Source organism: Bos taurus, chromosome 5, assembly GCF_002263795.3.
Source record: "Bos taurus isolate L1 Dominette 01449 registration number 42190680 breed Hereford chromosome 5, ARS-UCD2.0, whole genome shotgun sequence".
Taxonomy (NCBI): domain Eukaryota; kingdom Metazoa; phylum Chordata; class Mammalia; order Artiodactyla; family Bovidae; genus Bos; species Bos taurus.
The window spans coordinates 47,809,923-47,823,408 of NC_037332.1; the positions used below are offsets into that span (position 1 = coordinate 47,809,923).

At 43.8% G+C, this 13,486-nt stretch overlaps 1 protein-coding gene across 1 annotated transcript in view; it reads right to left on the reverse strand.

The window, feature by feature from the left end:
* Window positions 1–6,728: 6,728 nt before the first annotated feature.
* Window positions 6,729–13,486, reverse strand: part of HMGA2 (high mobility group AT-hook 2) — a 149,656-nt gene continuing 142,898 nt past the window's right edge. The window contains exon 5 of the mRNA XM_002687648.6: window positions 6,729–9,742. Within this exon, the coding sequence (XP_002687694.2) occupies window positions 9,695–9,742 (48 nt within the window). The 3' untranslated portion in view covers window positions 6,729–9,694. The remainder of the gene's footprint in view (window positions 9,743–13,486) is intronic.

Below are 13,486 nucleotides of genomic sequence, written 5' to 3' on the forward strand. Positions count from 1 at the left end.
TTTTATTTTCCATGACAGTATTAAATTGGCTGGGGATTGGGCTGAATATAATTGTTTTATGGCCAAATGTATCCCATTGTAATAAATAATGACTATACATCAGCCTGCCAACTGCCTGATTTAAGAGTACAAGGCCACAGGAAAATTCTTTGAGTCTACAGATTTGGTGACCAAAGATAAAGGAATGGGACTTTAAACTCTGGTGGCCCCACAGAATGTCCTGGGTCTCACAGCCAGCTTGCTTACTACAGTTTAGAAAATCCTTGAAATCTGTTAGAGTTCATATACATAGACCCCAGAACTATATTCTTGGATTGATGGATGGGATGAATAGTTAAGTTCAGATAATCTTCAATGCTCAGTCATGTCCAATTCTTTGTGACCACATGGACTGTAGCCTGCCAAGCTCTTTTGTCCATCGGGATTCTCCAGGCAAGAATCCTGGAGTGGGCTGCTATGCCCTCCTTCAGAGGATCTTCCCAACCCAGGGATTGAACCCAGGTCTGCTGCATTGCAGGCGGATTCTTTACCAGTTGAGCCACAAGGTAGGTCAAACTAAGGCGTGATCAGAAATAGCAATATCTCAGTGCCTTGAAACAAGTTTTCTTTCTTGTTCCTTCTGGCAAAACCCACCGCCTGACTGGCAACTCTAAGGGTATCTCTCTTCCATTCATGCTGATAATAAAGTATGAGACTTCAGAGACCTTTACTCACATTGACCTCACCTCACTTTCTGGTTTTTCAGTGAGCACTGCTGGCTGTACCACGGAAACAAGCAGCTGCTGTTTTCCCCTCTCCTGGATCTGTTTTCCCTTCTGGAAGTTCATTTGGACTTTTCTTTGGGCCATCACAAATTTCATGTTTCACATGGGGCTGGCTCTTCTCACTACCACCTACAGTTCAGTCATCAGGGAAAATTGCAAACAAGGGAAATCTCCTTGTTTCCTCTTTCTCTCTTCTAGTATTCCACTAAGCCGTCAGTTATTCTCAACTGGACAAGGAGAATAGTATCCTCAGGCAAAGGGGAATCTAAGTGGAGACAGAGGTCTGTGGAAGAGGACTGGGCAGAGGAACACAGTGAGGTGGCCCGAAGAATGCAGATGAGCAGGCAAGGGGCAAAGACCGGCTGCAGAAGTGCATTTAGTGTAGTCTCATTAAGTAGGCAGTCCTAAAGGAAATCCATCCTGAAAATTCACTGGAAGGACTGATGCTGGAGAAGGCAATGGCACCCCACTCCAGTACTCTTGCCTGGAAAATCCCATGGACGGAGGAGCCTGGTAGGCTGCAGTCCCTGGGGTTGCTAGGAGTCAGACATGACTGAGCGACTTCACTTTCACTTTTCCCTTTCATGCACTGGAGAAGGAAATGGCAACCCACTCCAGTGTTCTTGCCTGGAGAATCCCAGGGATGGGGGAGCCTGGTGGGTTGCTGTCTCTGGGGTCGCACAGTCAGACACGACTGAAGCAACTTAGCAGCAGCAGCAGCAGGACTGATGCAGAAGCTGAAGCTCCAATATTTTGGCCACCTGATGGGAAGAGCCAGCTCACTGGAAAAGACCCTGATTTTGTGAGAGACTGAGGGCAAGAGGAGAAGGGAACGACAGAGGGTGAGATGGTTGGATGGCATCACCAACTCACTGAACGTGAGTTTGAGCAAACCCTGGGAGATAGTGAAGGACAGGGAAGCCTGGCATGCTGCAGTCCATGGCGTTGCAGCGTCAGACATGACTGAGCGGCTGAACAACATTAAGCAGGGAGCTACAGCTGGAGGCTGGGATCTGGAGGAATAACTGGAGTTGGGTGCTAAGATCTTGAAGGAGGAAGACCCCCACAAAAGTACCTCCTCCAACACTGTGATCCTTCCAACCAAGAACAATGTCAGGAGTCTGGAGCAGCCAGGCCTGAGGGCTGGACTGAATGGCAGAAAGTGAGTAACCCCATGAGCCAATGAAGCTGCAGGGCATCAGGGACCCCTAAAGTGAAAGTGAAAGTTGCTCATTTGTGTCCGATTCTTTGTGACCCCGTGGACTATACAGTCCATGGGATTCTCTAGGCCAGAATACTGGAGTGAGTAGCCATTCCCTTCTCCAGGGCATCTTCCCAAGCCAGGAATCAAACCCAGGTCTCTTGCATTGCAGGTGTATTCTTTACCAGCTGATCCACAAGGGTAGCCCTAAGACCATTGCTGTAATGCAGCCAATTTGCATCTTGCTGATTTTTCAGGGGATGATTCCTTTAAGTAACCAAATCCATTGAGATCAAATACAATGCAAATTGCAATGGGGAAAAAGGAGTCTGTAGTTATATTAATGATTTCTATGCATGGAATATACAACCAAAATGGGGTTGAAGACTTTGATATATTTTGGACAATGTCTGTGGATATTCTTGTGTGCAAAGATCAAATAGCCCCCTTGCAAAGGTGGTGATGACCAGGGACACAGGATGACAAGATATCCTGTTTGTTTTCCTCTAAGTTCTGGAGGAAAACATGCTAGTATTATGCCCACCCTGCAGCCAGAGGCTGGGTAACAGAAATAAGAACCAATCCTGTATAGCATCTTTTATGTGCTGAGTGCTGTTCAGCATTTCACCTGTATTGGCTTATTTAATCCTTACAATGATGCCTCTTTTTTTTTTTTTTTTTGACCATGCTGCATAGCTTGTGAGATCTCTGTTCCCCAATCAGGGACTGAACCCAGGCCACGGCAATGAAAGCACCAAGTCCTAACCAGGGCATCAGGGAACTTCCCCAACAAATGTTTTTAGGTGTATGCTGTTACTATTTCTGTTTAAAAATGAAAAAATTGATCCCCAAATAGTTATGTGACTTGCAAATTAGTGACAGAGACAGGATTCAAACCCAGGCAGTCTAACTCCAGAGTCTGCAGCTCTTGCCTCATATGGGGCAACGGGATGTCTTGTCCTGTGTCCCTGGTCAGCACCACCTTTGCAAGTGGGTTGGACTACCTGCATCTTTTGGAGTTAAAGTGTTAGTCGCTCAGTTGTGTCTGACTCTTTGTGACCCCATGGATTCTAGCCCACCAGGCTCCTTTGTCCATGGAATTCTCCAGGCAAGAATACTGGAGTGGGTTGCCATTCCCTTCTCTAGGGGATCTTCCTGACCCAAGGATCGAACCTGGGTCTCCTGCACTTCGGGCAGAATCCTTACAGTCTGAGCCACCAGGGAAGCCCTCTTTTGGAGTGGTGCTGTCTAAATGGCAACTCCCTTCCCTAGATTCCTCTATGACATAGCTGACATGGCCTGCAGACCAGCAAATGCCAGTCAGTGCCATGGCTCGGGAGGTCACTGGAGCTTCCGGGATTTGGAATATTCAGGGAGACGTTGTGGCTGTGTCACAGGGCTCTTCTTTGCTCTATCTCTCCAGATTCTCAGAGGAAGCAGACCTCTAGGGCTAGATCTGCATCTACTATTTTTCCTCCTATAGAAAGTCTCTTTGTATGTATTTACCCGCCTCTCCCCGCAGCCAGGTTCTGACATGGAAGCATTTTCAAATGTCGTTGCTCCATGTTTCTCAGAATATATGCCTAATCTAGGGTTGGGGCAGCCACAATACAGGTGGAATCCAAAAGTGAGAAAATAATTAATCAGATGAGAGAAGGAAAGATGGGATTAACAGATCACAAGGGGTTGGTTCAAGTACAGTGGGAGGATTGGGGTGCTGGGAGGCTTGCAGGAGTGAGGCAGGGACGACTCCTGGATGACTGGGGTGGAGGCGGTTATTAAGGTTGTGACTCAGGCCTGGAGGCAGAGGACACGAATCACCTATTGTAAACCGGAGATGCTGTTTACTGACATGGGGGTTTTTCCATAGGCTCTACTGGGACTTGGCTGCCTTAGTGTGAATGGAGTCCCGAATGTACAGAATGAAGGGTGTGGGGACGGGATTTTACCTCAGCCATTTCCCACCTCCTTGAGGAAGAGAGCAGAGAGCAAAGTATTATAGATGGCGAAACTACCTCTGTTGTTGCCTTTTGATTGTGGTCGTTGGCCATGTGTGTTTCCTATTTCACAAGTAGTTTTGATTTTTCAATTTCTCTTCCCCTTTTAGACCAGATCTCTTAAATCTGAGAGTAACTGCTCACGGATGACCTTGACTAACTTTAAGAATTACTCCTGTTCAAGAAAAAAATTAATCATACATAAATAAAACTTGATAAGGAGCACATTCATGCTGCCCTGGTCTCCTCTCTTGGGCTTCCCTTTTCTGAAGCTTCATTCACTAACCTATAGTCTCAGCTTGCATCACATCCCACTGACCAGATTGTTACTTATTCTGTAGTACTGTTTTTATTGCTTCCCAGGCAGCTCAGACAGTAAAGAATCTGTCTGCAGTGCAAGAGACCCAGGATCTCTGAGTCAGGAAGATCCCCTGGAGAAGGGAATAGCAACCCACTCCAGTATCCTTGCCTGGAGAATTTCATGGGCAGAGGAGCCTGGTGAGCTCCAGTCCATGGGGTCGCAAAGTGTCAGACACGACTGAGCAAATATATTTTTCTTAAAAAAAAGAAAACCTAAACCACTTACCATCCCCGAAATCACCAGAGTGGAGCACACCCAGACCTGTTAGAACATTCCCCTCCCCCTGTTTATGAAATGCTACCCCAGCTGAGACTCACTGTCCGTGAAGTCCCGGGATCCGTCTCTAATGGTGGCGCTACAGCCCTTTTGTGGGAGGACCTACGATTTGTCCCTAACATTGGCAGCAAGTTCAAGATGCTTCCAGCCACTTTCAGGGTAACTTAGTAAGGTTCTATTTACACAGCTCTCCCTGAGTCTAGCCCCCTCATGAGAAGTTTTGACTCTTTGTAGGCAGGAATGGGGCTTCCCAGGTGGCTCAGTGGTAAAGAATCTGCCTGCCAGTGCAGGAAACACGGATTCGATTCTTGGAAGATCTCCTGGAGAAGGAAATGGCCACCCACTCGAGTATTCTTGCCTGGAGAATCCCATAGTCAGAGGAGCCTGGCAGGCTACAGCCCATAGGTCGCAGAGAGTCGGACACGCTTGTGTGACAAACACTTTCACATACTAGATGCTCCTCTGATGTTTGAATACGTTGATATTTTTGGATACCCTCCTTGAACTTCTATTTAAACTTATGAGCTTTCACAGGAGTACAACTTATTTTTTTTTTAACTTATTTTGTAAATGCAATACTTTAAACTTTTCTAGCAAGAAATCTAAATAAGAGATCATTAACGAACATCATCTCTAAAATACGGGAAATTTTTTTATCTCGTTTTTCTACTTATCCTATTCTGGACATGATATGTCCTTTTTTAGTCTTCCTTTTTAAAGTCAAAGATTCTCTCTTGGCTTATTTTTGTTTTCAAGAATTAATTTTTTCTTATCTGCTTTTCTATATTAATAAAAACGAGACTAAATATGGGTTCATTAAATACATTTGTCCTATTATTAGGTTTAATTAATGATCCACTCCAGCAGGAAACAGCTTTCCCTCCTCTAAATTCTTGCAACTTGTTGCCTAAGCAATTTACTTGGGTCTTTTTGCATGCTGCCTGTCATTTCTGCACCTGCATAATTTTTTTTTCCAAGGAAATAATATTTTGAAAGGCCTCTTGGTCTGGGATTTAAGCACAAAATAGGCACTCACAAAATATAGGCTGTGAAAATAAATAAATGAAGGAATGAAGTAGTAAGTTTGACAATACATTTCCTGATAGGTTTCTTAAACTGAGCAAGCGCTTCCTAAAAAGCTAAGCAAAGAGGGCTGTAGTGACAACGGGGGCAGCACAACCCAGAGGACTTAGCTTTTAAAAAACTGTTGGATTTACTTCTAAAAGGCAACAGAGGTGTAAAGATGAACTTGGTGGAATAAGTTCATGGGTGTTCACTGCTTATGGGTGTTACAGAATAAAAAGATTCCTGTTCAGCAGACACTCTGTGACTTGCAATTTTTTATTCTTTTCACCAAACTGTTGGACCTCTACAGATACCAATTCAAAGAGAACTGACAGATCAGTTACAAACTTTGCAGACGCAAGCCTTCAGTGAAAACCCTCTGGTTTTAAACTATGATTATTCTTCCTTTACATTTCTTTGAAGATTGTCTTTGTGGAGTTAAATGTCAGATTATGAAATGTAAATTTAGGACAACTGATTCAAGAAGTTTGACATAGCCTTCCCTCAGAATCCTGGGGGCACGGGTTTGATCCCTGTGCTGTGCTTAGTGGCTCAGTCATGTCTGACTCTTTGCAACCCCATGGACTGTAGCCTGCCAGGCTCCTCTGTCCATGGGGATTCTCCAGGCCAGAATACTGGAGTGGGCTGCCATGCCCTCCTCCAGGGGATTTTCTCAATCCGGGGATTGAATCCAGGTCTCTTGCACTGCAGGCAGATTCTGTACCATCTGAGCCACCAGGAAAGCCCATGAACACTGGAGTGGGTAGCCTATCCCTTCTCCAAGGGATCTTCCCGACCCAGGACTTGAAACTGGGTCTCTTGCATTGCAAGATTCTTTACCAGCTGAGTTACCAAGAAAGCCCCAATACCAAAATCCAAGAATGCTCAAGTTCCTTATACAAAATCACTTTATGCAGTCGGCTCTAGGGAATCCGTGGTTGGTTGAATCTGTGATTGGGAACCCTCGGAGAGCTGTGCTTGAAAACTTTACACTGGTGTGTGCAGAGGTGTGGGTGCACAGTGTGTAGGAGGTGCAACAAAATGACTTGTGACTGTCTCTCTCCTTCACCTGTTTTGACCAAACTTTATTACTCATTTAATGGAGTCATGACAAAGAGGAGGAATCAAAACACAGGGGGATCACAGAGGCTGTTATGTTTATTGTGCAGAACAGACAGTGATAATCCACTAGAGAAATATTTTCAACAAGCAAGCGATTCAAAGTACAATCATAGACAGCAACTCTACATGAAGAACAAAGTTAGAAGACACTCATAGAAACAGGAAGAAAGTCAACTGCAGTTCAACGTCTTGATACTTTTCTCCTGGAAACATACCTAACTTCAGAAATGGTAGAAAAGTTAAATGTCCAGTCTTATTTAGCCTGAGACCAACAACAGCAAAGAACAGTCCTATAAAATTTATCTCCCACAAAAATAAACTATATATATAAAAATTTTATGATGTTCTTACTGTTCCATTGGCCACAAGCTTTTTTTCAGTATGAAAAATGAGGTATACTGGGGCTTAAGAGGTAGTAGTGTGTTTTGATTGTACAACGTATAGGAAATAAGAGAGTAACTTCATCAGAGATGGAAATTGCTGTGTGTTCTGAGTTTGGCCAACATGAGCAACTGCTTCAGTTGCTGGCCAGTGAGGTTTCAAAAGACCCAACCCAAGATAAGGAGTGGGACTTTCATTTTTATGAGCCACTGTTTATTTGCTTATTAAATGCATAGTTAACAGTACTGTTGGGTTTTAATTCTCTCCACAGCTCCTTTGGTGATTCACAACAGTGAGCCCGTCTCAGAGAGGTACGTGGTCTTTGAAACGACCTCCCTGAAGCGGCTGGAAGAGAGATGGTTTTGAATTTCATTTGGCATCAGTGCTAAAAGCCAGACTGACACAAGCCGTCATGAGAAGCTACCTCTTGGCCCAGTTGATAATACCATGTTAAAAAGTCAGCACACTCACTAGGAGAGAAAGGAATACAAACTCTACATAAGAAGCGTTTAAAATAAATCTGGTTGAGACATATTACAAAAATCACATTTGTGTAAAATACATGAAAATATCTGTCAAGCATTTTTTCATAGTCAACTAATCTTCAAAACATATTTTTGATTGCATCATGCAAAAGCTGAGCTTGTTGCATCTCACCTACAAAGCTTCAAGTTTCTTTGAAGGTTGGCTTTATTTTATTTGCAAAAAGTATGTAAAAACGTGTTTCTTTCTATCAAAAAAGCCTTTTACAAAAATAGTTTTGATGAGGGTTAGCTGCAGTCTGAAATATTTCAAACATTGACAAAAATGAAGGCTGCAAGTAACAAGTTCATTCCTTTTGAAGTCTGGAGGTAGGTCTTTGCAAGTCAATTAGTCCATTTCCTTAAACAATTCATGTGAGGTACAAACTTGGAAGGTAATATTTAAACATTACAGTCAAATTTTGTGTGATGTGTAGTGTGATGGAGGAAAATTATCCTTAAGAACCTAGGAGCGACTTGGTTAAAAACAAAAATTCAAGTTACTGTAGAAAATCTAGCAGAGAAGCTGAAACAAGTATTTGTAAAATTTTAATAAAAAAAAAATCCCATAGAAAAATACATAGCCATGCTGAAACACAGTAAGGAGACTGCTTCTTTAACTGTAAATAAGTGGACAAAAAAGAACCGTAGATGATTTGTATCATCTACCCATGGCGTTTTCTTTTCTTGCATTGCTTGTGTATAGCAGCATGTAATAAGTACTAAACTGTAAATTAATTGTAACATTCAGAGGTAGTATTGAGCAGTGGGTTTGTATTGCATCTCTGGCTAAAAGTGCAGTTTGAATGAAGAGATGGTGAGCTGAGGTCAAGCACCTCATCCAACCATCCTATGTCAAAACGTATTACTTGACGTAACACATAAGCTTCATTTGAGGTAAGTGGTATTTAGGTCTTTCACGGAAACTGATAAACAATGAAGAGAGAGAAAGAGGAGAGAGAGAGCCTGCTTTTTTTTTCTGTCCTTTAAATTGTAGTATAAACTATAGCAAAAGAAATTTGGATTTCGCTCCTCCCACCTCATAATCCAGGTTAAATTCTTCATGCATTATTCTGTTGTACCTTTTCATTAAATTACAAAGAGGATAATTTTACTTGTCTAGGTTCCTTAAAAATGCTTTGAGGCTGACAAGTGTGATTTATTGCTAAATGGCATTTGGCTCTGTAGGAAGTAGATTCTACCCGGATGAGGGTTCCTGAAAATAAAAAAACAAGGGCTGTGAGTAAATTTATTACTCCTGCAGATATGCGGTGGCATCCATAAATAAAGGAGTTGGCAATCAGAGTTTGCGTACTTCCCTTTTTGAAAAGTGAACATCACCTTTTCTGGTTTGTTAAGCTCGATGAACGGATACATCAGCATTTCGTCTCATTTAGAAATAAAAGTAAAAATTAAAAAAAAAATCATCAAGTAAGTGTCTACAAGGTTATATGAAAAAGAGAGAAGTAGTAGCTAGTCCTATCTTTGGTGTTCTACACAGAAGCTTCACTACTGAGCGGGCTGGGTGGCGTCTGAGGTGGCCAGTGTTTCCCACCACGCCTGGCCTGGAGGAATGCCCAGTGTCACGTGGGTGACACGTTTCTGGTTTGGATGCAGTGCAGTGATTGACTAAACCCGATTCAGAGGTTTTTTTCTCATCCACCCACTCCTGCTTATCAGATCCACAAACTATTAGTAGGTTAAGGAAAAAGAAAACAGTAATTAAAAGTTGCATTGTTAAAACTGTGTCCCCTGTGTTTACAGCAGTTTCTCACTAAACCTGGGACTGTGAAGGGATTACAAAGAAGGTGATTAATATAGTCCTTTTTAAGGTTACGTGACTTCTCCCGCCCCCACCCCCGCCCCGCCCCCGCCCCACCCCCTCACCCCCGACCCCAGATGAAAGTGGAAAGACCATGGCGATAGAGAGTAAGTGGTCACTGCAGTGTCTTCTCCCTTCAAAAGATTCAACTGCTGCTGAGGTAGAAATTGAATGTTGGTGCCCCCTAATCCTCTTCCGCAGACTCTTGTGAGGATGTCTCTTCAGTCTCCTCCTGGAACACACAAAGGGCGCAACCGTTACATTGTGTGGCTGCTCTGACAAATGGTTCAGAAGTGACCTGTTTCTACAGCACATTATGCTGGCTTCAAAAGAGGATGCGGATGACTGGCAAGCCCCTCGTTCCCAGGGCTTCTTAAACCATAATTGAGGAATCAAGGTGTTGTTTTTTCCCAGAGCCGTCATTAGCCACTGTTGACTTAAGGCTTGACATCATGGCGGCTGCTCAGCAGATTCAATTGTCTGCCATCCAGAGAATGTCAGGCCCGTGTGAGCTTACTCACCAACGAGAGGGAAAAAAGACATGGATAAATTTTTTCCCGATGGCTCACCAGTCATCAGTTTTAAAAACTAGCAAATCAAGTGGAGGGGATCCATTCCTGGGGCACAAAGGAAACATGTCCTGCAGATATTGGAAATCATAGCTGATGCTCTTAGGGTGCTTACTTGATGCTTTTAGGGACTGGCTGGTATTATTCCCATTCTACAGGTGAGAAAATCAAGGCACAAGAACTCATATACCCAAAGCTGCAGGGCCAGGACAGCCAGGCTTTGGGCAGAGTCAGATGGGTGTTGGCACTCCTGTGTGACCAAGATGCCACCACCACCATGAGGGAGGCAGCATGAAGGCAGAGCCTGAGAAAGGGCTGCAAGAGCTGAGGACTCACTTCCTTTCCAAATGGATTTCCTCCTTGTATTTATTAAAGCACATTGTAAGACAATGACCACAGTCTGCCATTAACAGCTCAATCTCAGTACTAAATCCACACCAACCAAACATTTAATGGTGGGCTGACCAAACAGAGAAAATCTAATATATATGTTTTTGCAGGGCCTTCTCTTCATAAATCTAATTCTCCCTTCTCTTTCCCTTTTTTGATTCCTTATGGCTCTGGAATTTGTTGGAGTTTCTGCAAGCCGGCTTGAGCTGTAAAGTTCTCTTTCCTTTTGCTTATTTAACAAATGTGCAGTACCTTTCAGGACATGGGTGGTAAAGCGGAGACAATAAACATTTCTGATAAAAGCGTCCTTAGTGACAGGATGATTTTTATCAAATGCTGTACACTGTCTCATAAGACGGCATGTGAAAAAGATCTGGGAGAAGAAGCAAACATTTACTCCTGCAGCAAACTTTAGGAACGGCCAGCTTCAAACAGCTTATAACAGTCTTCATACTTTAATAGATTTGATTTTCCACATGGCTTCATTTTGTCTGGGTGGCTAACTGACACAATTTATACCTCTCTTCCTTTCCCAGGTCACTACAGTACACCATTCAGTAACGCATGCCTTAAAGCTTGTCTGCATTATATGACCAAACTTCCATTCATTAGTGTTTGAAGCACTTCAGCTGTGAAGGAACTCCTAAATGCTACCATGTGTGACGCTTTTGCGTAAAAGCAGCAAAAGGGAGGGGGAAAAAAAAGCCCACATGAACGGGCACTCACAGGCTCACATGAATGCACACGCACTCACACACTGTATCCTGAGCTTTAATAGGCCACTGCTTATTGCAAACCCTTTGCCAAAGGTTTCAAACATTCTCTTCCCTCTACCCAAGACTGAGGGAGCTGTAAATCCTGCGAATAAACACACATACAAATGAATGGATTACAGCTTAAAAAATATAACCACTGCAGCATCAAGTCATGAGATTTCACACTGGTTTTGTTTAGTCTGCTTTGGGTTATATAGGAAACGTGGAACGTTCGCAGCCACCTCCCCTCTGCTCCCAACGCCCAAACTGGGCTTCACATATTTAAGCAGTAGGTTTATACCTCTTGATAGGCAACAGGCCAGGATCCTGAGATTCTCCATGTATGGAGTCCTGGCCACAAAGGAGGATGGGAGGGGACGGACGCAAGAGTTGAGCCAATGTTCAGCCGCCCTTTGACCTTGTCTTTACATTTAATATTTAAATTCCAGAAAGTCACTTAAGTTGTTCGGCAGATACACTCTTCAACCATCCCCAAAGGACTCATTTCTCATTAGGACAGGAGGTATGGACTTAGGTGACTACCCTGAAACAGACTACGGCATACAAGCTGGCAGATAGATTTGATTGCTTCTTCCCCTGGTTAACAAATTAACAGAAGGCTGTCAAGTTGGAAGGCCCCTGGGGCCCCAGATCAACCTGTAATTATTCCATTCCTAACTGCTCAATTTTTCTAGACTATCTGGAAAAAGGTCTTCCAAATCCAGAAGGACATTGAATTTTTAGGCCATGAACTTACAAAGATCTTGCAGTAGATGGGATGTGATCAGCTTTTCAAAACATTCCCAGAAATGTTGCTTGATTTGAGCTCTTGTAGCTCCTGATATGGAAGTGGTTTATTTAGATCCCTTAGACACAATTCAGCCGAAAATGACAGTCCCTCATCCTCATATTGTTTCCTTTACTTAATGGTTCTTAACACAAGATGGAGAGTTGTTTTATTTCCATGGACACTGAAATGCCTCTGCTAGTACTGGCTTTCTAACCAGGATGCCAGAGGGCGGGAGCCTCACTGGGTCAAACCTTGGGAGGTCATGTAGCTCTCACATGCTCAGGATGAAGGTTTTCACAAGTGTTTGGTCTGTGGAGAGTTCTCTCTTCTTGGCATAGCCCTGACTGGCCAACCTCTAAAGGATGACACGGCTGCCAAGGGGATCATGTTGGAGGTGCACGTGAAAGGTGGCAGCTCTCACTTCTGCAAACCCCAGTTCTCACCCTTCCAGTAACCTGGCCTTTTGCTGTGACAGAAAGTATGTGTGTAATTAAGAGAAGAAAAATCTTCAATTTTTTTTTTCTTTTTGGTTCCACAGTTCATTGACTGAATTGGGGCAGGTGATTCAATAGCAGATTGCAAAGTAAGGCTGGGAGAGAAGAGTTCTTGCTTTCCTTCTCAAGAACCATCTGGGTCGTGGATGCATGATGATAGAGTCAGAAGACTTCCCCGGTGGCACAGTGGATAAGAATCCGCCTGCCAATACAGGGTACATGGGTTCAATCCCTAGTCCAGGGAGATTCCACATGCTTCGGAGCAACTACTGAGCCCAAGCTCTAGACTCACAACTCCTGAGCCTGTGTGTCATAACTACTGAAGCCTGTGTGTCTCAGAGCCAGTGTTCTGCAACAAGAGAAGCTGCCACAATGAGAAGCCCTCACACTGCAACTAGAGGAGCCCATGCTTGCCACAAGTAGAGAAAGCCTGAGCTAAGCAATGGACACCCAGTATAGCCAAAAAAAAAGGATGGGGTCAGAAAATCCATGTTCAGCTGCTGACCAGACTTAACACAGGGCCCTTCTGTGGTGCAAAGAGTGGACAGACAGGAACCAGTGATGAAAGGAAGATGCATCTGGTCCTGACATCCCCCAGGAATCTTATTTTCACAGCAGAGTAGCTGGTAGGAACCCCTGAGATTCAATCCTAAGTAACTTAAAAGACACTGTCATTTGCTGTAGGCAATAGATTGGAACTTGAGGTATTATGTTCGCTACATATGGCCAAAGGATCTTTGAGCTTGGGTAGCCCCCCAACGGCAGCTCTGAGGCAATACTGAGTCGTTGAAAGACTGTCGCCAAGCACTCTCCACATCTCATTAGGGGCTAGTTGGCGAGGTGGGAAAGCCAGGCAGCCGCAGTCTGGTCAAGGAGGCTTACTGTTGGAATGGCGCTTCAGGAATGTAGGATAAAAGGACTTTTCAAAGTGAAAGTGCACAGTGACATTTTTATGAGCACCAGCCACTAAGGCCTCTA